Consider the following 24,106-nt stretch of genomic DNA (forward strand, 5'->3'; position numbering starts at 1 on the left):
AATTGAGGAGACGAAAGATAAAAGAGATTTCACATGACTTTTAATCAAGAATGTACAGATATTTACATGTACATTCCTCCCACGGGCAGTTCAAAACCAGAATATCTCATAGATCTCCAATATGCTAGCTGGAGCTCACGTTTCTCACTGAACAACAGAAAGTAGGAAAGTGGTAGCTCTTCAAGAGGAAATGAAAGCGAAGAGGAGGCATTACAGCTGTTCATTTGTTATGATGTGTTGAGTGTTTATTATAAAATTGGTTAGGACTACACTTCATCACTTCAAGCTACACTTTTTATTACATTTTTTCTAAAAATTAGGCACTTTAGTTTACTTAAATTTAGAATTTATTATTTGAATAGTTATTATTTATTATCCCTCCAGTTTGATGTGAAAACTGACTGAAATATTATTTGATTTGACAGTCCGTTGTTGACTAAAAACATGTGTTGATACAACTATAGGTTATAGTAATGAATGATAACACAAGTTCGTCGTTTTGATGTTCCGGACCTTTGCTTCAGGAAATTTTCTCTAACTAGACCTCATTGAAATCTAATTGAATACCCCTGTCCTAGGTTATGGTTTTATTGCCCATTAATCATCTGATTGTCTCACGAATGTAACCAACACATTTATGCCCACGCAAAACCAAAGCCTGGAGAATAAATAATAATACATGACTTTACAACTATATAGTTTTTCTACCAGGGCAGTAAAATATGAAGTTTAGCTGTCTGATAGGAGCTTCTAAGTTACGTTACCGTTTTATTGCCAATTCATGATCGCCACTACTAAAATTTCCCACGATCATTAAACTATGGCGGCAGAAAGTGACGGTGAACGCGAGCGGAGGAAAATATTCTGGCAGTAAATGTACGGTGTATGTTACAGTGTGTTAGCTTCTCAAGACCAAGAAAAGTCTGTTGTTTCTCACGTGCTGGAAAAGTGAAGAGGTTAGCGCTAAGTTAGCTAACATCTCCCCTCCCCTTCAGACTGAGTTGAGCAGGAAACTTCTACAGAAGCTACATAGCTGCTATGTAACTTAACATTAGCTCAATTTATAGAAAGTAACTGGAAGCTGTATTTTACTACTGCCTACTTGTCCAATGTTGAGAACATCAGGTACAAACTTAGACTAAACTGACTTAGCCTGCAGCTCTGTCCTGTGCAGACTGATTAAATTATTTTTCAGTTTTCAGTCTGAAAAAGTGGTTTTGGAAAAGAAAGGACGGAGGTGACCGGAGGAGCTGAGGTTTCCATTAAAAGCGTTTAGTCTCTGCAGAGCAAATGAAGACTACACACTATAACGTCTATGTTGACGATCACTGCATTGATTGAGATATATTAAAAATTGTCCTGTTGTTGATCAGAGCATCGCGTTGGACATTAGCCTGTTTCTTTTCTTTAATACACATTGGTTCCTCTTTGTTTTATAGTGATGTCCGACGGTGAGTCCATAAACAGAATGTCGCCGGTGAAACTGATCTTTCACTAAGCAGCTACAAGCTGTTATTTATTTTTCAGATGCACAGAGAGAGCGAGAGAGAGAGATAAAACAGTCCTGTTGGGTTTTACGCATGATGCACAGCTACCTCTGTATGTAGGTTTACCTGCTTCAACAACGAGCTGCTCTCGTGTTACTGCCACAATAATTCTTTGCGTTGTGAAGATTATTTAGATGCTTCAGGAATAATCAGATTGTATTGGCAGCCTGTGCTACTGCAAAGCAAGAGGTTTGATTGGCTACATCTCCATAATAAAAGGCACAGGTAACAAAAGTTGGCTGGGCAGCAAAAGTGATATTTTAAACTGACACCCTCACCTCATAAACACCCTCATGGAGATTTAAAAAGGAAAACAATTGTAGAAATAGCTAAATTACAGATAATCAGCTTCTTCACTGCATTTGCAGGAATATTTTAATGGGCTACTTAAAAAAATATACTCATCAAGTTGCTTAGTAAAACATGCAAGAATGAAATCCCCAGACTACCATGGATTGCAGAATCTGTGATATGGATCCCTTCCACATGTTGCGGCACGCAGGTGGACCGCGGATTGATTTCAAAGTTTATTATGATTTCTCCTGTTTGACCTCTCAAAATATCCTTTATTCTGGAAATGTCAGAGAACCCAGTTAGATTCTGAATGTGCATAACTTTGAACATTAGAAGATAACCTGCTGAAACACAGGAGCTATTAAAGTCCAGGAGTTTATAACTGAATTAAAATAATTTAATTTATTATGGATGAGGTAAAAAGGTGCCACATGAACATTTAAAGAGGTTACCTCAATCAGTCACTCCTGCATGTGTGTTGATTCAGCAGTGATGATATTAAAAGTTGAACTACAGGAGAAACATATCTGAAAGCAACCCGGAATGCCTGAGAGCTGCTCTGCTCTCTGTTTGCTGTTTGTCCTGCCCCCTCTGCTGAAAAAAATCCTAGAGGAAACACTGCAATTAATCAGCTGATTGTCTCATGAACATAAGCGGCACATTTCTGTCGACAGCACACATCGACAAAACACATGCTGAAGAATAATGTTAATGAAATTACAAATCCAACTATGCATTTCACAACATTGACAGGGGAAGCACCTCACTTCTCTCGGTGATTATGGCCAGCTTCTAACGTTAGCTAAACATATCAATCAGCTTTCATTTGGATCGCTAAGGGTGGACTAACTTAATTACCTGTCCAGCAGAATACGGACAACTTCAGCACCGCTTTGAAAACATCTGTCCTGCATCGGCTTCTTCTGAAAAAATCCACAACAATTATATCCTTTATTTCTGACGTCATCTGTCTGCATCTGTCCCGACTTCTCTGGCTTCATCATGTTTTCACTTCTTTGACTACGAAGATCCACACACTGTGGGCTCGTGCTAAATAAAAGGTGTAGTCCTTCATTTGTCAAAATTTCACTTCTCTTCTTACTTCTAATAAACCAGACGACTACTCAGAGACTGTATATTATTATTATTAGTTCCTCTTCTTCTATCTCTTCTTCTTCATACACATTCAAAGTAGTGATGAGCGTCTACCGCCGTCTACACTGCCGGAAGTATACAAGCAGAAGAATAGAGGTGCTCCAATCAGTATTTTTTATACCGATCACTGATCACTGGGAAGCCTTTTATTTATCATGTAGCATTATACAGTATACTGTATATTTATTTAATTAGTCCTAATTAAATAAATATTCTAATTGATTAATTAGTCCTAACAATGTATTAAGTATTAAAATTAACAGATGATAAAGTATCATGAAATGACAACTGTTTATTTTATTGCCAGGAAACATGGGCAACAAATTCCGGTCTATCTGTCTTAGGGACTTAAACCATAGCAACCTTTGCCTGATTACTGGAAACATCTTATAGCTTAACAAATACGCTATAGCTTTCCTGTGGAATAAACTACAAACAAAACAAACAGCATCTTATATCTATATATTTACTTCAACTATAAAAACTGCAACAAAAAAGGCTGTAGCCAAAATATTTAGGAGATAAAATAGCACAGGCATCATGAGTCAATGATAAACTCTGAAGTAGCCGCTTTTTGTTCTGGAAAGCTCAGGCAGGTTCTGTGGGCTTTAGGGAGTAGAGAGAGGAGTAGAGAGAGGGAGAGTGGGCTACAGAGAGGAGTCATAACAGTTATCAATGAGATTTGAAAATAAGAACATTGTTATCTCGATATGAAAGATTTAGTTGGATCATTTTGAATAGACAGATTTGCGGTAACCTTCTTTGACTGACAGAACAGATTTTGCACATGTGAAGAATGGCTCTTGCTGGCTGTACGGATCTGGCACTTACAGGGAGGACCCGCGGTTATGTAGATATAAATGGCTCTTTCTAAGGTAATAGAAACATAACGGTTCATTATGTAAGTTCTTTATACACCACTGAAAACATAGTTGTGGATATTATATTGCATTTCTGGCAATAAATCCTTACAAATATTACACACTGGACCTTTAAGTTTCAACAATAGGAAAAATTATAGCTTACTATTACAGAAGCAATTCCTAAACTCATGGCTCTGTCCTATCCTCGTATCTTATCTTAACTTAAGAAATCCTAACTAGAACTGTAAACTTGATTCTTCAATCGACACTTGTCCTGCCAGGCCTGTTTCTCTGTTAAAATGTACATGACACCTGTACCTTGACGATGGCTGTTTCACTTTACTTGTCACTGGCTAGCTAGCTTGGACAAAAAAAGACGAGAGCTTAAATTTTAGCGATCAGTTGGAGACATTAATTAAGTCAGTGTAGGAGAGGAAACCCCACCTTTTAGGGCAGTTTTCTTCCAACTTATAAAATTGTCTTGGCAGTTGATACATACCCATTAATACACAGTCTGGGAAACTGAAAGTGTTAAACTGAAATACCACGCTATTGGTCAAGCCTACTACGGGGATGGTAAGCACCGCAAAAACTGCAATGTTCATACTTTATATAATAATAATAATAATCCTTATTTGTAGAGCACTTTTCAAAAACAAGTTACAAAGTGCTTTAACAAGTGTAAAGAATAATACAAAAAAAAAAAATAAAAAGATAAGAGCATGAAAATTTTATATAAAATTAGTAAAATACAATAAAATAAAAGGGATAAAATAAAGTCAAATAAGATCGGGAAAAGCTCTCCTATAAAAGTATGTTTTAAGAAGGGACTTAAAAGAGTTCACTGACTCAGCCGACCTGATTTCCTCGGGCAGGCTGTTCCAGAGCCTCGGGGCCCTGACAGCAAACGCTCTGTCCCCTTTAGTTTTCAGTCAAGACTCTGGAACAGACAACAGACCTCTGTCCGAGGATCTCAAGGTACGTGCTGGTGCGTATGGGACTAAAAGGTCAGAAATATAACAAGGCGAGAGGCCATGAAGAGCTTTAAAAGTGATCAACAGAATTTTAAAGTCAATTCTAAAACACACTGGGAGCCAGTGTAACGAAGCCAAAACAGGAGCAATGTGGTTATATTTCTTTGTTCTGGTTAAAAGCCTGGCAGCTGAGTTCTGGACAGTCTGGAGTCGATCAATAGATTTTTGGGTTAAACAGGTGAAAAGGCTGTTGCAATAATCCAGGCGTGATGAGATGAAGGCGTGTAAAATGGTCTCGGTGTCCTTAAAAGTTAACATAGATCGAATTTTAGCTATTTTAGCTACTTTACACTTCAGGGCTTGTTAAATTAATAAATGAGTGCTTCAAAAGTTTCACAACCGTAACGAGCTCTGTAACGTTTCAAGTTCAGATTAGCATGGGCTGTACTAGACCCGACTTCAAACTCTGAAGCTCTAAGTATTGCCGTGTGTTGTATTGTTTTACTGTTTATTTTAAAGGTTAGCTAACTTTGGCGTTAGCATATTGCTAACGCTATATTGCTAACTTGGTGTTAGCATATTACTAACACTATATTGCTAACTTGGCGTTAGCATATTGCGCGGCTTAAGATAAGGCAGGCCTTTTTCGTGAATTCAGTTAGAAAAAATGTTTCTCTAATACCACAAATCCTAAATTTCATCCTAAACTGAGATAAGATAGGATTTCAGACTTAGGAAGTTTCTGTAATGAGGCCCTTGATCGGGCTGATGAGAATGTCACTGGTGAAGTACTGTGAGAACAGTGGCACAATGACTACAAAATCATCCACTTCTCCTGTAATAATTGTGTTTACACACTAGGGGTCAACCAATAATCAGTCTGGCCGATTATCGGCGCCGATATTCATCATTTTTCCAATAATCTGCATCGGTCATTATAAAAACAGTAGGGATGACCCCAAATAGTCGAAGATTCGATGCTTAGATGGGCGGAGCTTGATTCGACTGTCAATCTCACAGTCAAAGCATCAGAAACAAGGATCATGCCATTTTGGCTAAATGGGGGTGCTCAACGTCTGATTTTACATAGAACTACCTGTTTTAATAAGTTAATATACAGCCTATTACAATATACATTTCAATGTTCAATGTGCTGTAAATAAAAATTGAAAAAGAATAAAACTTTCAATAAATGTTTTTGAAGTCCGTGAATAAATCCAAAATTGTAAACCTAACCCTGAGTCGTCAGTGCGCATATGTAAGCGTAGCGTGTATGTGTGCAGTGGCAGTGGAGGAACGCTTGCTGAAGAGACCGATCCCCAGCTTCACGGTGTTGTGTCAAGTTGTTCGCACCTCGCGAGATCTTCGGATAATTTATCACCATTGATGAACCACATAAAGAATATTTTATCGTTTTTAAATAGCCGGTGTGACACCAAAATTTGTGACCTATCAGATTCTATGACCCTGGTCGGGTTTAGGCACCAAAAGTACTTGGTTGGGTTTAGGCACCAAAAGTACTTGGTTAGGTATAGACACCAAAAGCACTTGGTTGGGTTTAGGCACCAAAAGTACTTGGTTATGGTTAGGAAAACATTGTCGTTTGGGTGTAGTCACAGAATCTGATAGGTCACAGATTTTGGTGTTACACCGGCTACTTGAAACAGACCCGCGGGGAACCGCAACATGCATGTAGTTGACGACAGCAGTAATGCACGTAAAACTCTGCACAAGACCGGTGAATGACAGGCGAGAGAGAGAGAGAGAGAAAAGGGTCTTCAAAAAGCTTCAGATTAGCTGGAAAGTTACAGTGTAAGTTGAATGAATAGAGACTGCAGCTCTGCAGCTTCTCAACATTAAAGCGGAGCTACCCCTCGCTCGCAATCACCGCACACAAAAACACACACATGATTCGACTATCAGTTGTCTATAGGCAGGATTTGACTGATTCGACTATGTAAATCCTTAGTCTTAGCCCTAAAAAACAGATAGCCGATATAATTAATTAATAAAAAAAATGAGCTCTGATGCAGCTACCTATCTGTCTGCTTAGGGTTGGAGCCCACAGAGTGGTGAGTACAATGTCCCACCCACAATACTAGCTGATTGGATACAAGTCACAAGTAATAGCCTATCAACACCGACTATTGCGCAGAAGTAGCCAATAGAACAAGCGAGCCACCACACTGCAGCCCCTCCTCTTCTGTCTCACCAGAGCTCCCATGTAGAGACTTGCGCGGGACTGTTTTCTTGATCCCGCTCCCGCTGATTTTGTGACCATTACTGCCCGCTCCCGCAACATGTGTGTTCCTCTACCGCCCATTCCACACATGTGTATCCACTCCTGCCCGCACCCTCAATTTATCACTCAAAGTTAACAAGTCCATCTCTGGGATGGATCTCTAATTCATTTTATTTACTATTTACAAAGATTAAACATGACAATTAACTTTAATCTTATTATTTTCACTTTTACGCCCTAATCCAGAGTTCATATCCTAAGTACTTTGTGGTTAGGTTTCAACAACAAAAGCACGTTGTTTAAGATTAGGGATCGTAGTTTGGTTACATGTTAATAAAGTAAAACGCCATGTCTCCTGCTTCAAGTTACTGTTGATTAAAGCAAGACCGTGGTGTTTGGTGTACAGGCGGTGTATTTTTGGCCACACAGTCAGTATAAACATTTTCCAGCTTGGCAGATGAATTCATTAAACAGGAACTCTAACAATTTTACACACCAAAGTCTATTTACAGGTCTTGGGCTAATTAGTAGAGACAGACACCTGAAAAAGCTGGATTCAGAATGCAGTGGAACATAATCACAAGACTTTCATTAAAAAGTCAGACTGTGCACTTAGTGCACTGTAGGGCCACAGCAGCTGGAAGCTAGTGGAGAAGGAATATTCTTGCATTCATTATGACTGTATAACTCCCCTTTCCTTGTCTGTGAAGTTCAAATCTCTTGACATCTTGTTTTGTAAACTAAACAAACACAAATTCTTGCATGTGCCCTCTCTCTCTTGCACGCACATTAACATGGACACATACGCATGTACAGTAGCAATATCTTGAGGCTTATACTCAGTGAACCCTGTGGCCACATAAAATACTTGCAGGGCTTTCAGTTCTTTGCTCCAGTTATGTCTAACTAGTGAGGGGGAAGCCCTGGTGTACTGCAGCTAAAAGCCAAGCCCCACCATGGAATGAATAATGAATACAGATTCTCCATCCAGTCTATCTGCATATAGTTCAAACGCATCCTGCTAGTCCATGCATAAAGCAACAAGACACACAACTCTATGCTAATGGGCCGCAATTCCAGGGGCTGGACTGGGCTTACTGAGCCATGCAAATGTTCCAGTGCTGAGGATGAAGATGTCAGATGAGGAGGATGTGATGAGGAATTGCTCAAGTGTTTGTGTGGGTGGCTATAGAAACAGTACATGCACAGACACATACACACATGCAAATAACACCGACTCAGGAACTACTGGAAGCACAAGTCGTCCCAAGGGAGGCCTGGACATTTTATTGATGCTGAGTGATGCTAACGACCTCCCCAGCACTACAGGACCAAGATGAGAGCATTGGGTGAAGCTGTCACAGGACATCACATATCAGTGCCAACCACTCACTTTTATACCAGTTACTGCAGTCGTCCCTCAGGAATAATATAATGTGCCATTATTAATAGTCATATATCTCCTGTTTGTCTACTTTTCTCTCTTATATTTCACTTGCAATTCTACAAAAACAACATTATTTCTGCAGGGAATGTGTCGTGTGGATGTGTGTGTAAGTGTGTGTGTGTGTGTGTGTGTGTGTGTGTGTGTGTGCGCAAGACTATATAAGCAACCAAATGTGTCATTTAGCCATTTTCCTGATTAGACTGATAACAAAAGCTCTGGTTATCAGCAAAGGAAGCTGCACTTTGCTTGTGAGCCCATCAAGGGAAAAATGTTTTTCTTTGTAAAAGCAAGCAGCTCAGAGAGAAAAAAACTGTAGTCAAACCTCCCTTGGGAAGGAACTGTGTGTTTGAGGCTCTCATTCTTTTGTTTCTCTTATTTCATTCCCTGACTTTATCCCCTACCCCTGTTCTGTCCGGTTTGCTTCCACTTTGTGTGGATTTCTTGCAGCACTTTTCTCTTGATCCCTAACCCCTCATCTCTTTCTTTTCCCCGTTCTGCTGCATTAAATGATTTTTTGCATTTGAATCCCCCATAACACCGGTTTGTCAGTGTGGCAGGAGCCTGCAGGAATCCTACTGGGAACATGTCCCAGAATGCCACGGCAGCCACAGTGAAAAAGAGCGACTGACCCGAGGGGGCTCCAATGAAATCCTCAAAGTTCTGAAGACTTTCTCGGGTCTGTGCTGTTGCTCAGAATAATATAATTCCCTGGCATTTAAGTGAAACTGTGAAGTGTTCATATCCACAAAACTTTCTTTTTCAAGTTTTCAATTCTAAGAACTTCTGGTTCTGACAGGAGAGCTATTACAGGGACCAGCTCTTCCTCTCTAAAGCAGTGGTGTGTCTAGTTTAATTACAACAGAGCAAGTATTCAATGTCACACATGGGTGGAGGCCACTACCTCTACCTCGCCTCTCAGACACTGATTGGCCATCAGTGAACAGGAGAGGGCCATTAGGAGATACTTGGCAGGACATCGGCAATTTGCAAGCGAGGATCAGTAATATTTTGGCTTAGAACATTAATTAGTTTTTAACATGTGATCCACGTCTGGATCATTGGTTACCACTGTCGCCTCACAGCATGTGTGTGGATTTGTGTAGTCCAGTCTCCTAGGAATTATGTCCATATTAGATAATTCCGCCCCTTGGCATATATATGCAATGCCATGTTAAGTGCCAACTCAAGACATAGTGTGCACAATATGTAGCGAGCCAGAAAGTAGGAATGCACTTTAAAGTGAACTTGAAATTGCTCCTAGATGTAAATGTGATGGTAAAATATGTTTGTCTGACTGGCAACCTGTCTAAGGCGTACCCTGCTTCTAACACAACGCATGCTGGGATAGGGTCAGGGGTCAAATTGATCAGTGGATGGAATTAATCCTCTGTAGATATGCCATAAGAGAAAGATCTCCTTGAATGTCAACAGCAGCTGGGCCAATATACAGTATAGTAGATAGGTATAAATGTGAATCTTTCCTGTACTCACTTATGTCTAACAATACATGATTTTAAGTTTGAGTTGTATTAATGTTATCACTTAAATCAAAAGAAAAAAATCCATTACCTACATAATGCCTGCTAATTATTGACTTACCACTAGATTCATTGACAAAACCTGCAACTAATGGTAATAGGTGTACTGTTATCTGCAGTAAAGACAGGAAGGTTGTGGTTTCTATTAAGTTAAGAGATAATTGCTGATTAGTCATTATCGAGGAGGGTTAGTGTATGACAAGGGAAATGAAGACACTGACCTCATTAAAGTGGGCTGCCTCCTCGCAGTTCTCTGCCACTCGGCTGTAGAAGGACAGACCTGGAAGGCGAGGAGGTATTTAGAGGTTAAAAACAAATAAACAGTTCAATAATGGCATTGCAGTTACTGTCATTTCGGTTTGAATGAGTTGACATACAGCATGAGCAATTAATATAATTTCTACAAAAGAGCTTATAAATTACACTATATTGGCTTGTTTTGGACTTGGGACCCCTTACAAAAAAGCAGTGTCTAGCTGGGGCCCCTTGTCACGTGTTATTTGTAAATAATTGTGAAATTATCCAATATTTTACAAAAAAGCATTGTAGCTGTAGCTGTACTTTTACTTAATTAAAGGATCTGAATACTCCTTCCACCCAAGAGGCAACGTCAGAGTCTGAAAAGTGAAGCCAATGCCTAAGTGCCTTAAAACTTGCATTCTTTCTAATGGCCAGCAGGGGTTGGCTCCACTGGTTACAAAAAGAAGTCAGATTGCATTGGAGTCAATGACAAAATGACCCGTCTTCTCACTTCTCACTTGATTGATTACATGCTGTAAGTAAACACTTTCCTAATGAGTTTATGGTCTCACTCGCTAGTAGGGCTGCAACTAACGATTATTTTCATTATCGACTAATCTGCCGATTACTTTCACGATTAATCGATTAATCGTTTAGTCAATGAAATGTTAAGAAATTGTGAAAAATGCTCATCACAATTTTCCAGAGCCCAAAGTGACGTCCTCAAATCGCTTTTTTTTTGTCAAACCAGCAGCCCAAAACCCAAACACTCTTCATTAACTTTTATAAATAACAAAGAATAGCAGCAATTCCACACATTTAAAAAGATGAAACCAGAAAATTTTTCACATGCAAAATAGTTGTCGATTAATTTTTGTAACTAATCGATTAATTGACAAATAGTTGCAGCTCTAATCAATAGTTTTAAGTCTTCTTCGATACAGCACGATATTCATTTTGTAAATGATGGTTCCATTTAGATGAAAAGAGTATGGTAATGGTAGTGGTTAACTTGTGATTGATAAGTCACTACCACAGCGACCTGTCACTCAGGATAGAGGCAAATCATATCCACTGCACTGTGCACATTTAATTAGCCAGTAACTTGTTTTAGGGTGCTGTGAATGTTTGTGTTTAAGAACTTTGACGCTTTCGCAGTGTGTTTTCAGTTCATGAAAGTTCATTGGAACATTTTGGTGGCCTAAAAATGACATGTTCAGCATTCGATTGTACTAAGGAGTCTGCTGTTCAATTTTTCAAGTAAGTACACTTTGTTTAAAGTATGTTTTTTTTTGCTAGCCAAAATAAGCATCTCAATTAATATCACAGTTGATGTAAATTACAGTTGCACCCTACTAACCAAGCTAGCTAGCTCCACCCACTCATTCAAATACAGTCACTTCTGGTTACACAAAACCAAGATGGCGGTTTTGTGGAACCAGTCAAGGCTTCAAAACAGTAGTCCACACACCAATGGCTGACATCACGGTGGCTACATCCACTTCTTTTATACAGTGTATACTTCCACCACTGTCTGTCAGATACAGGTTTGATAGATGAACATATTGATTCACATTTAGATTCATTCATCAACATTAAAATAATCCCGTTGCTGTCTATAATCTGTTTACACTTGTCCCGTTAAAGGTCAGTGAAAAGACAAATGAACACCTTATGTACCTGAAAAACACACAAATGACACGGCTGTGTGGAGCCACAGGAGACGGAAAAGAAATGCAGACAATTAAATGGCTACAATGTGACTCACTATGCGACAGAATAATGGAGAAGCAAACAGAGACTTCAGCAGAATTGAAATAACATAAAACAAGTGCGATTTAAGAAAACAGGACATACAGAATTTCCGCATGGTCTCCTTAGATGATCATGAAAACAATCATCTCTTGATGCACTGTGTATTCAAGGTTATACGCAGGGCAGAGAGCCTTTCACTGTACAACCTGACTCACCCATGCATGCTACAGCCTGTTTTCACCTGGTCACTTTGTGATGCTCATGAATGGTGCCAGACTGCTGTGTGCATTGTTGAGGTAGTTTGCTTTGTGTATCTGAGGCTTTGTGCGTGTGATGTTTGTTTGGGTGCATGTGGACAGCTGATGTGCACGCCAATATATACACTGCTCAAAAAAATAAAGGGAACACTTAAACAACACAATGTAACTGCAAGTCAATCACACTCCTGTGAAATCAAACTGTCCACTTAGGAAGCAACACTGATTGACAATCAATTTCACATGCTGTTGTGCAAATGGAATAGACAGGAAGAAATTATAGGCAATTAGCCAGATACCCCCAGTAAAGGAGTAGTTCTGCAGGTGGTGACCACAGACCACTTCTCAGTTCCTATGCTTCCTGGCTGATGTTTTGGTCACTTTTGAATGCTGGCGGTGCTTTCACTCTAGTGGTAGCATGAGACGGAATCTACAACCCACACAAGTGGCTCAGGTTGTGCAGCTCATCCAGGATGGCACATCAATGCGAGCTGTGGCAAGAAGGTTTGCTGTGTCTGTCAGCGTAGTGTCCAGAGCATGGAGGCGCTACCAGGAGACAGGCCAGTACATCAGGAGACGTGGAGGAGGCTACCTCCGCCTTTGTGCAAGGAGGAGCAGGAGGAGCGCTGCCAGAGTCCTGCAAAATGACCTCCAGCAGGCCACAAATGTGTCTGCTCAAACGGTCAGAAACAGACTCCATGAGGGTGGTATGAGGGCCCGACGTCCACAGGTGGGGGTTGTGCTTACAGTCCAACACCGTGCAGGACGTTTGGCATTTGCCAGAGAACACCAAGATTGGCAAATTCGCCACTGGCGCCCTGTGCTCTTCACAGATGAAAGCAGGTTCACACTGAGCACGTGACAGATGTGGCAGAGTCTGGAGATGCCGTGGAGAACGTTCTGCTGCCTGCAACATCCTCCAGCATGACCGGAATGGTGGTGGGTCAGTAATGGTGTGGGATTTCTTTGGGGGGCCGCACAGCCCTCCATATGCTCGCCAGAGGTAGCCTGACTGCCATTAGGTACCAAGATGAGATCCTCAGACCCCTTGTGAGACCATATACTGGTGCGGTTGGCCCTGGGTTCCTCCTAATGCAAGACAATGCTAGACCTCATGTTGCTGGAGTGTGTCAGCAGTTCCTGCAAGAGGAAGGCACTGATGCTATGGACCGGCCCGCCTGTTCCCCAGACCTGAATCCAATTGGGCACATCCACCAACACCATGTTGCACCAGACTGTCCAGGAGTTGGCGGATGCTTTAGTCCAGGTCTGGGAGGAGATCCCTCAGGAGACCATCCGCCACCTCATCAGGAGCATGCCCAGGCGTTGTAGGGAGGTCATACAGGCACGTGGAGGCCACACACACTACTGAGCCTCATTTTGATTTGTTTTAAGGACATTACATCAAAGTTGGATCGGCCTGTAGTGTGGTTTTCCACTTTGATTTTGAGTGTGACTCCAAATCCAGACCTCCATGGGTTGATAAATTTGATTTCCATTGATAATTTTTGCGTGATTTTGTTGTCAGTACATTCAACTATGTAAAGAAAGGAGTATTTAATGAGATTATTTCCTTCATTCAGATCTAGGATGTGTTATTTTAGTGTTCCCTTTATTTTATTTATTTATTTATTTTTTTATGAGCAGTGTATATATCTGTACACACACACACACACACACACACACACACACAAACAGTGGCTTACAAAGGTCATTACGGACCCTGTCAGTTTAGCTGTAATAATTAGTTATGAAATAAGTAAGATCTTGCCTGGATCTGATGTATAATTTTTTGTGCTCATTTACAGAGTAAACAACCTCTGAGTTTACAAAGAGAAAAAGACACAAACATACAAAGGCAATACTGAAACTCTATCACACTTCATTCAACCTCATCTGGATAATATTACCTATACAATTTGCTCATTTTGACTCTAGTTCATAATCTATGTCTCGTTTCCATCTCTCTTTCCCATCACTCCCCACTCTCTACAATCTTATAAAACCCACATCCTTTGCAATATTTTTTTAGAAAATAAACACCACTTAAATGTAAGAGGGGGAGAGAGACAATATTCCACCTACATTATCCCAAACAGAGGCACCGCTGTCATACCAGTGTTTTCATCTAACTGAGACGTGGGTTTAGAAAAGGAGATTGTGCTAAACTTACATAAGGTGCTCCACACCAAACTAACACAACATTCTGCTAATCAGGTTACCTCTTGGCCTTGGGTGGAAACAGTGGGAAATAAAGCAATAGAGAGCAGAGGGAGGAGCGCCATTGAAAGAATCAACCGGTGGTGCAGAAAAGGAAAAGGAATAGAGAGTACATTTTCATTTCGAGCAGACAGACTGAGATTAAATGAGTGAAAGGATGGAGAACTCTGAAGAACACTCAAGATAGCATAAATGAAGGGGCAACAGAGGTGCTTATTAGCGGTTCTCTTGTTTTACCTGGACCAACAGAACGGAAGAATTGAGAGAATAACACAAAAGTGTAAAGCATTTTGTTAATGTTCGGGATTTTAGTCTCCCTCTGAGCATCTCATCTTTGTTGTTCCATACTGTCACATTGTCGAACAATTTACTTGCTGAGGAAAAGATGGTGTAGGCTTCTACTTGAACCATAATTCAAACTAAACACTCTACTACAGGGAAGCAAAGAAATTTAAATGATGTGTGTAGGATACAGACAATTGCATAAAGCTCTGTTCCAGCATAGATAATATTGAAGATTTAGAGTTTTAAAGGATGATGAACAAACTGTCCAAGCAGCAGCGTGGACATCAAGTGTCTGTAAGTTAAACAGAGGCTTGATAAGTGGATAGATGACACACAGAAGAAGAGAGCTGGGCTGAAAGAAGCAAGCTGTAGGGGAATATCTTAGAAGCGGAAATAATGCTTTAACTAATTTAATTCTACAGTGTGTTTGATCCTGCAAGCTACTGTGCAGAGGCCCAGGCTATAAGCAAGAGCTGGGGTGTCGTTCTTTGATAAAGCCAAGAGCTACAGATAGCAGCAAGGATTCATCAAAGACTTGTCACAAAATCAATTAAGTTTTGATACCTCGCCTTTGAAGAAGACTTTTTTCAATTTCCATGGTAACAAATAATAATGAACCAGTTTTAGCATAACTGGACAGGAAACTCAACAGTCTTCTTTATTTTCTCACAATATCAAAGATATTCTGGATTATGTGTGTTGTTAGACACCTACATACATAACATCTCCCCAACTGCCTTGTTTGACATGCTCATGGGTGGGGGTGGGGGGTTCCTGCTTTCTGCTTCCTGGCAGGCCCCCTTCCTCTCCAGACAGGAAGTTGTTTAAGTTGAAAACACTCAAGGAAGCTCTACAGACAGGGAAAGGCATGACTCAATCCCCACAGCAATTAAAGAGACTGGGGATGCAAATACCATAAGTACAAGAAAAAAAACCAAACAACATGTGTCAACTTTAGAGTTGTACAGTAATAAAAATACAGACTATTACGTCTTCAGTAAATGGCTGGTTTTAAATGCAATTGGAGAAAGAAAAAAAATAAGTGATAGAGTAATGGAGGCAGAGGACAGATAAACCGTTTATTTTCTAGATGTGAAGAGGGTAATAACAGTTCCTATTTACAATGATTTCACCATCTGTGGCAAAGTAATTGCTAATAAATATAATTGAAGACATCAGCCTGCTTTTAACCCTTTAACTGAAAAATAATTCATGTTCCAAGTGTGTAGCAAACTACTGAGCAATTACTCATCTGAAAACAGTATTTTTTTTAAATGAAGCTAATCATATAGTGGGCGCCTTGGTGATTCAGTGGATGGGTTTAATCCCAGCTCATATCTGTGTTGCACTGCTCTCTCTCTCTCTCTCTCTCTCCCACCTTTCCTATGATTCTCTGCTCTGTTATTTAATGGCCTATAAATATCTAAATGTATAACACACACTTTACACCTGACAACTCATGATTTCTTTTTTACTTTTTAATTGAATCTAATATGCTTTCCACCACACTTTACTTAAAACATCTTGCTAAATAAATAAGCACTTTCATAATGCCTTCCAAAAGTAACATAGACATCATAGTAAGGCTAATATGAAACATGGAGAGTTCACATTACAGTACTTTGAGACAAACAGAGGGGCCCAAACTAGGAATAGTGACAGTGTGCATGTGTGTATGAGAATGGGACGATATTTGCTTATTATATAAACCGGTAACTTAGTTCGCTACTTGTATGCTAGCTAAAAACGCTACATGAGAGGCACAAACTGAGGAAAGCTCAGCACCAAACGGAAGACAAGTTAGCAACCAAGCTAGCTGGTGAAAATAGTGGAGCAATTAGCAAAGCGGGACAGACATTTCCCTCAAGTGGTTGATAGAGACCAAAATCATAGCTAAAATAAAGTGATGTGTCTTACATTCACCACCTGTTGCGCCATAACTGTTGTTGGATGTGTGAATAAGCACCTGTTTTATAATGTTCGCCGTTTCAACTCAAAAGGTGATAAGTTGTGTTGACAACTTGTTTCCCCCAAGTGGCCAAAATCATCTCTTACAACTGGGATGACTTTTGGGAATTTCAGCTATATTTGACACTGATGCAACAATTTTGTCATACTTTATATCACACTTTAGAAATGTAAACCTTTTTCATTTTTTTCAAATTGTTGGCACATGTCAACTGTCCTGCAGCTAGAAAGAATATTTTAAACAACGATTAGACGATTAGAGGGAATAAACAAGTAGTGCAGAAACTACTGCTCAACGTCAGCCAAACCAAGGAACTGATTGTTGATTTTGGGAAAAAGGAGGTCAAGACACAAACCCCTGCCTACATCAACCGAGGTGGAGCAGGTGAACAGTTTCATTTTCCTGGGAATCAGCGTCGCAGAGAACCTGTCATGGTCATTTCACATCGCCACGCTGGTGAAGAGAGCTAAACAAAACCGGTTGTATTTCCTAAGGAAACTTAAGAAGGCAAAAATCTTGTTTCAACTTCTTGTTAACTTTTACAGGGGAGCAATAAATGCATGGGAGGGCTCTGCAGTGGGTAATTAAAACCGCTCAAAGATCATTGGTACCCATATACTGAGCATCAGTGATATCGGTGAGGCCACAAAAAGACAGAACCCACCCCAGTCACAGTTCACCCTGCTGCCATCTGGCAAGAGATACAGAAGAATCTGCTGCCGTACCACCAGACTCCAGAGCAGATTCTTCCCTCAGGCCTCAATTCATCCTCAGCACTCCAAAATAGTTTTACTTCTATGATTTGTTATTTATCCACCCATCATCTATGTATAATTTTTGTAAATGACGTTTGCTATTTGTGAATAGCATAAAGTTAATTTCGTTATGCAACCCTGTTTTGTAAAACTATATAGGGTATATATATTTTATATGTGTGTGTGTGTGTGTGTGTATATATATATAGGCTATATATGAACTGGGCAGATTTTGAAATAACACTGAATCACATACTGTAGGGCACAAATCGGGGTAAAAAAAAGACACACACACACACACATCGCTGCTTAGGCTATTTGAAATTACAACCAGATGAACTACAGCTACTGTGCTGACAGTTGGACCATGAGGGGAAGAGTATAAAATCTAATCCTTGACTTGGATGACGCGGTTCATGTCATATCAAGACCCTGGTGAATTCACTGCGGCACAGAGCACAACACTGAAAACCATCCTATCTCCAGTGCACACACACTCACTCATGCACTCACTCACTCACATACCACTGGAGAGAGGGTAAAGGAGTGGTGATCTTGTAACATCCTACATTGTACTGCTACTGACAGCAGGAGTCTAATCAGACATACGCTGGGACTGAACACCTGTCATCTGTCAGAGAGTGGGCAAATCGCTGTCCAAGGTTCTGAAGCACCCCCACCCCCCACCCCCATACACACACACACACACACACACAAAGAAACATAAGATGCCGATGAATGAACGATGATGAATCCCTCCAACACTTTCCTGTTTCCTCTGAACAGCAAGAGAGAGAGTTCATGTGTTATAATAACGACCCTCCAGGAGCTTTAAAACGCCAGAAAAGTGAAATGGATTGGCAGTTACCCCGAAGGTACAATACAGGCAGCTCCCCCAACACTGGTCAATGCCATCACCTTAATAATTGACTAAGATGATGCTTTTTATTATATTGCTTTATGAGTTGACTCATGGAAACATAATGTGAAAACCGTAATGAGAAATCACATAAATGTGGCACATAGGCCTACACAGAGTTACATTGTTGTTTTCTCTTCGTTGTTCTTAATTAATAGTTAATTTTCTAATCATTCATTTTAAAGCTAGGAGATGTCCATGTCCTGACAGCTGGAAAATACTGGAAATAACAGTTGTGATGTTACATTATTAACCATCATTAACAGGAATGTAAACACACTATTTAAAATACAGTTTGTTTCTGTAGACAACCCGATTTTAAAATATGTGAAAAGAATTAAAGCATACAGTTAAAATGAGGGAGTGCAAAATAATGAAATAAACTCCATAATGGGTTGGATTTTTGTGTAGTATCCTTTTTCGCATGCGCTTGATTGTGTTGTAGTATTGCTGTAGCCTACTGGCTTTTGTTTGAGGAATGTTAGTCCAGTTTCCTTCCTCTGGATAAAAAGCGCATTGGAACATCAGAGCGCAGCGCGTCTCCGGTGACCACTGATCCAGGAGGGGTTTCCCCAACTTTTTACGCAACCAGGACCGCTGATTATTTCCCATTACGTCTGCTCACATAAATTAAATACGGACATACCACACAGGTTGTGATTCAGTTTCCAAACATACAGGCTATAACACAGAAACGTTGCAGTTAATGATGTCCTACCTCTGAATGTAACTTTGGCGATCCGGTCACCTTTCCCCCGAAGGTGAGCGACCGTCTTCAGGTGAACCATTAGAGCCATCATTGGTCCACACTGGTCAGGGGAGTAATTTTACTCCACGCAGATAAAACTTGAACCGGTTTGGTGCAATCTGTATTTAATCTTTAGGTGAGCCTCTCCTCGTGTCTGGAAACAAAAATCATCTTCCATACGGGCTGCATGTAGAGTTGTTTGTATTTGTATGTAACAGAAACATAAAACAGTAAATTAATTATAGGCTCCGGTTAACATTTTCTCTCGCTCCTTGCTCTGTGGCTGCTGGGTCTGTCGCGCATCTCCGGGTTGGCACTTGGTTTTACAGCTTGTCCTGCAGGAAGGGCGGGGGGTGGGTTTCAGCTTCAGCGTGGGGATGGTGGATGCTTTAATTGTAGAATATCAGTCCAGTCTTGCGATATTAGGGAAATGTCCTCCCTCCTTTTTTTCAGTGTATCTTCTATAGTCATGAACATAGCCTACTACTGCATGCCTTCGCAGATATTTATTCTTCATCTTCCCTGCAGACTACTACATATATCCAGCTCTTTTATGGTAAATTCTTAAATTATTCTGTTTGTATGTAGGTTACTAAACACAGTGTTTACTAATGATCTTTTAATGTCTCCTTTAATATTTCTATAAAGACTAAACCTGACCTACAGTGATCTAAAACTTACTATATAGGATTGAATCTTATTCTAGGACAGATAACCTATTGTGTAAAATACAGTTGCCAGGCAACTCCTTTTCCCTTACTATGGGGTGAGGATAATAAGGTCAGGGGTCAAATGAGCTTTGCCAGTTGGTCCCTGGTGCTGGGCAATGGTCCTTCTTTCTGCTCTGGTAATAAAACACAGAAACCACATTGGCTGAGGCTCTGTAATAAAAGAGCTGTCAAAACAGAGTCCAGATACCTGTCGGGTGCTGACGGGGTTCTCCTGGAGGAAAATGAAGAATAATTTACTGGTATGCAGAAGATGCCACAATAAGAAGACATTTAAAAACCAACACCCTCCCCAACTAACGATTACATTAGGAAGGTTTTGGTTTAATGTGTGGGAATCCTTAATTTGAAATCTTTGAGAACACCTGGCTTAGCCTTTTTGAAACATGCATATTTAAAGATTTTTAGCTCAATAAGAAATGCTAATGTGTTTCGTCCAAAATTGTATTTAACAAGTAAAACAAAAAACTAAACTGCGCTGCAGGTTTCTTTAGAAATGCCACTATTTCCAGGAGTACCACAGATGCACAGCTGGCAGCAGGAATTCCTCTGACAGCACTGTGATGTTTCATGGTCCTCAACATCCCAGCAGGCACAGGGACTTACTCAGGCTATCAACGCAGTTTATTGGTCCTGCCAAGATATGGAACTGTCATAACACAGAAAACTGCCTCACACAAATATAAATGTACTGTGTGACAAGGCAGTCTAACACTTTGGCATGTATATTCAGCAACTGTGTCTAAATGGGCTCAAATATCTCAAATCAAATTAGGTGTTTTAACGTTATTTTGCTCACCCTCACTGATCTAATAATCCTAGGTAAAATAATAGAAACACCTGTCAGCATAACACAATACATTTCAGCAGCACCTCAAACTACATCCTCCAAAATTATTATATAGTTTAATCCCCTCTCTAAAACAGTTTCAACAAAAACTGAACATGATAATCTTCATGAAGGAAGGCTTTGTTGCAGAGTTTTCACGAAGCTTGGTGTTCCTGTTTACTGAACCCCCTTATTTTTAGTTCCAGTCTAAAACAGTTAATTAGGTGTTTTTTTAAATTTCCCTCAACTCTCCCAGAAAATTAGAAAAAGATACAAAGACAATGGCGGAATGAAAGAGCTAGTTTGATAATTCATCGTCTCTGTTTATAAGACACCCAAAGCAGTAGCCCCAACAGATGTAAATGACGGCATGTATGTTTAAGACAAAAGTGTCTTAAACATGGTTTGATGCCTCATACACACGCACACACACACACACACACGCACACACACGCACACACAAACACACACACACACACACACACACACACACACAAATGACAAAATAAATAGTGCAGCTGCTGATAGAACTGGGACACAACACTCATATTGCTTTAACACTATTCATATAAACTCAGCCGGACATCCAGTCTAACTTGATACAGTAAATCACCAGAGATGGCCTATTTCATCACAAGAATCTTGTCACCTCACTCAGGGGAATCATAGCAGGACCGGACATAAATAACCTCAGGCGTGTGTATAACAAAACAGTCAGCCTTGTACTTAAACTGAATGAAGCCTCTCTCCCCATCCTGTGTGTGTGCGTGTGTGTGTGTGTGTGTGTGTGTGTGTGTGTGTGTGTGTGTGTGTGTGTGTGTGTGAACAAATGACCGTGTCAGTGCACATTTTGCGGGTTTGCAGGGAGCGAGTAAAAAAGACAGCTATCTGCTTGGATAAGACATTTTTAGTTTAAAATTGTATTATGTTTTGTGCTGACTCATGCAGTATTGCAAACTGCTGCAGTATATGGGTGTGTGTGTGTGTGTGTGAGAGAGAGAGAGAGAGAGAGACAGACTCAATCAGCACCAGTAATGAGTTTATGAAGTTACTGTTTTAAAGGCAGAGACAATATTAAAAAAAGACAAAGACCATGGCTTTACAGTCATTCATGAATTCGTTCATGAACAAGTGATGATTGAAATCTTTTTCCAGTGTAGATAAAGGCCTTGGCCAACAGAGGGAGTTGGTCTGGCACAACTACAGACAATTGAATAAAGGCATCTTTTGTCACATGATGTTGCTTGAGCAGGCTATACAGACAGATAGATGGATATACCATTCATTATAAAAAAAAGCCAATTTGTTAGGGTAGTCATCTCATTCAGATCTGATTTAAAGTTCCAGTTCTTCAGTATGAAAGAGACTATTAATGATGAATTAACCTCTGATATGAATACATTGAATGGATTCAGTAATTGACCATCTGTCAGATTGCTGCTGGTCATTTGCTCTCTCACATGCGAAAAGTGCTGCAGAGGAGCCAAGGGAGGCAGAAAATTCTCCTACTTCAGTGTGATAGTAACCATGGGGAAAACTAACTACAATAAAAAGGGGACGACAATGTTTCTGAAATGTTGACTTTTTGATTTCTACAGTATTTGATGTTGAACCTTGACAGTATTATAATAGATATAAAGTCACTGTAGTCTACCATCACATATGTGTATTATAGCAGAAGCAGAACCTCATTCATTATCTACACAATGTGCGTATTGTTCTTTCCCTCATTGGAGCACAACATCATACAAAAACAAACAAATAATAGACACATATGACTATATTAGGTATGTATTATTACCCAACATTTAACACTGAGATAATTTTCCAAAAGCTTCCATTCTATTCACAATCTTCCTGCACACACAGGTACTAAATTTAAAAACTTGGCTTGTTGCTCCATCTAGTGGTTAAATTACTTCTTTGGGAAATTGATGTAATTGTGCTCTATCTCTCTCTCTCTCTCTCTCTCTCTCTCTCTCTCTAGTTGGGGAGGGACGTCATCTCATCACAGACTTTAAGCAATAGCCTAGGCCTAATGCGTTTTCAGCTAAACTGAAGGTGGTGATGACACTTAGTTTCTTTGCCATAGGACAAACGCAGCAATGCTGATAATTTAGGCCCGTCACAGCCATCAATAAGCCGAATAGTCATGGAAACAATTATAGCACTTAGGCTACAGCTCCGCACATTGTCACGCGTTTCATCGACATCCCAACAACAGCCCCCGTAATCTGACAGAAGCAAACACAGTTCATGCAAATAGCCGGCTTCACATATAAAGCTCATATAAAGATAAATTTATTTATTTCATTTAGTAATGTGTAGGCCTATATCATAATGTATTCTCTTGAAAATTGTTTATTGTTGAATGTGTGTTGAATATAAACTTCTCTTAGGAATTTCACCATTCAATGTGAATATATCTGAGAATATTCTTAAATAAGGAAATCTTATTTCTCTCTATTTAAATGTCGTAATTCAGTACTAAGACTGACACTTAAGATTTAGTCCTACACTTCACTCAAATTAGGACCATGATGACTGATAACTAACTTTAAAGCACAGCTTTGAGGCAAGAATTTTTCACTCTTAAGTCAGTTCTTAGCAGTGTTCTTATGAGAAATTCTGAGAAGTTTGATAAATACGGGCCCTGGTCTGCAAGAATACGACTGGAACAGAACAGCAAAGGTGGAACTAAACTGCTTACATAAAGGTTTTTTGACAAGCAATTCTACCTACCATATCAATAACATTACATTGGTTTTAAAAAGACAAACACAAAAAGTGTTTTAATAAAGCCTACACTTTTAAAGGTAAACAAAATCAGGAAGAGAACAGCATGTTCAAAACCTTTGATCTGAATGTTTCTGGCACTAATCGGTGCTAACACCCTGCAGTCTTTATTTTCCTCCACCTGCTACCACACTTTAGCGCTGGATGAAGTCAGTGTCCTTCCCTGAAGAGGGAGACATTTTGTCAATTTTATTTTATTATTCTGTCAAAAAATGGAAGACACCCTGCAGCAGGCACGTTTCTGAGAAGCATACAGGCTGTTTTGGAAAGGAATGAAATATGGAATTTGAATAAAAATGATCAGAACCTATAAGTCTTCATGTATAGATACAGCACTCTGTTTAACAGTTTGGCTTTTAAGCAGTTCACAGTGTGTAATCACTTCAGTCAAATCAGAATCGATTGGAGAGGGATATGGATGTGATAGCCTTTGAAACATTGACCACTGGCTTTTGATAGTTTATTTTTTATTTTTTGCCGACATAAAGAAGTAGCAAGTTCACGGTGAAGCAGTCCCATCGGAAGAGGGAAGGGGAGGGCTGGTG

General features: G+C 39.9%; 1 protein-coding gene across 1 annotated transcript in view; it reads right to left on the reverse strand.

Moving 5' to 3' along the window:
* otofa (otoferlin a) overlaps window positions 1-17,206 on the reverse strand; it is an 87,427-nt gene extending 70,221 nt beyond the window's left edge. Inside the window, exons 1-2 of the mRNA XM_046061150.1 lie at window positions 17,142-17,206; window positions 10,282-10,340 (exon numbers count right to left, since the gene is read on the reverse strand). Coding sequence (XP_045917106.1) covers window positions 10,282-10,340; window positions 17,142-17,184 — 102 coding nt within the window. The 5' untranslated portion in view covers window positions 17,185-17,206. The remainder of the gene's footprint in view (window positions 1-10,281; window positions 10,341-17,141) is intronic.
* Between the last annotated feature and the right edge of the window lie 6,900 nt (window positions 17,207-24,106).

The sequence above is a fragment of the Micropterus dolomieu genome, linkage group LG10 (genome assembly GCF_021292245.1).
Source record: "Micropterus dolomieu isolate WLL.071019.BEF.003 ecotype Adirondacks linkage group LG10, ASM2129224v1, whole genome shotgun sequence".
Taxonomy (NCBI): Eukaryota; Metazoa; Chordata; class Actinopteri; order Centrarchiformes; family Centrarchidae; genus Micropterus; species Micropterus dolomieu.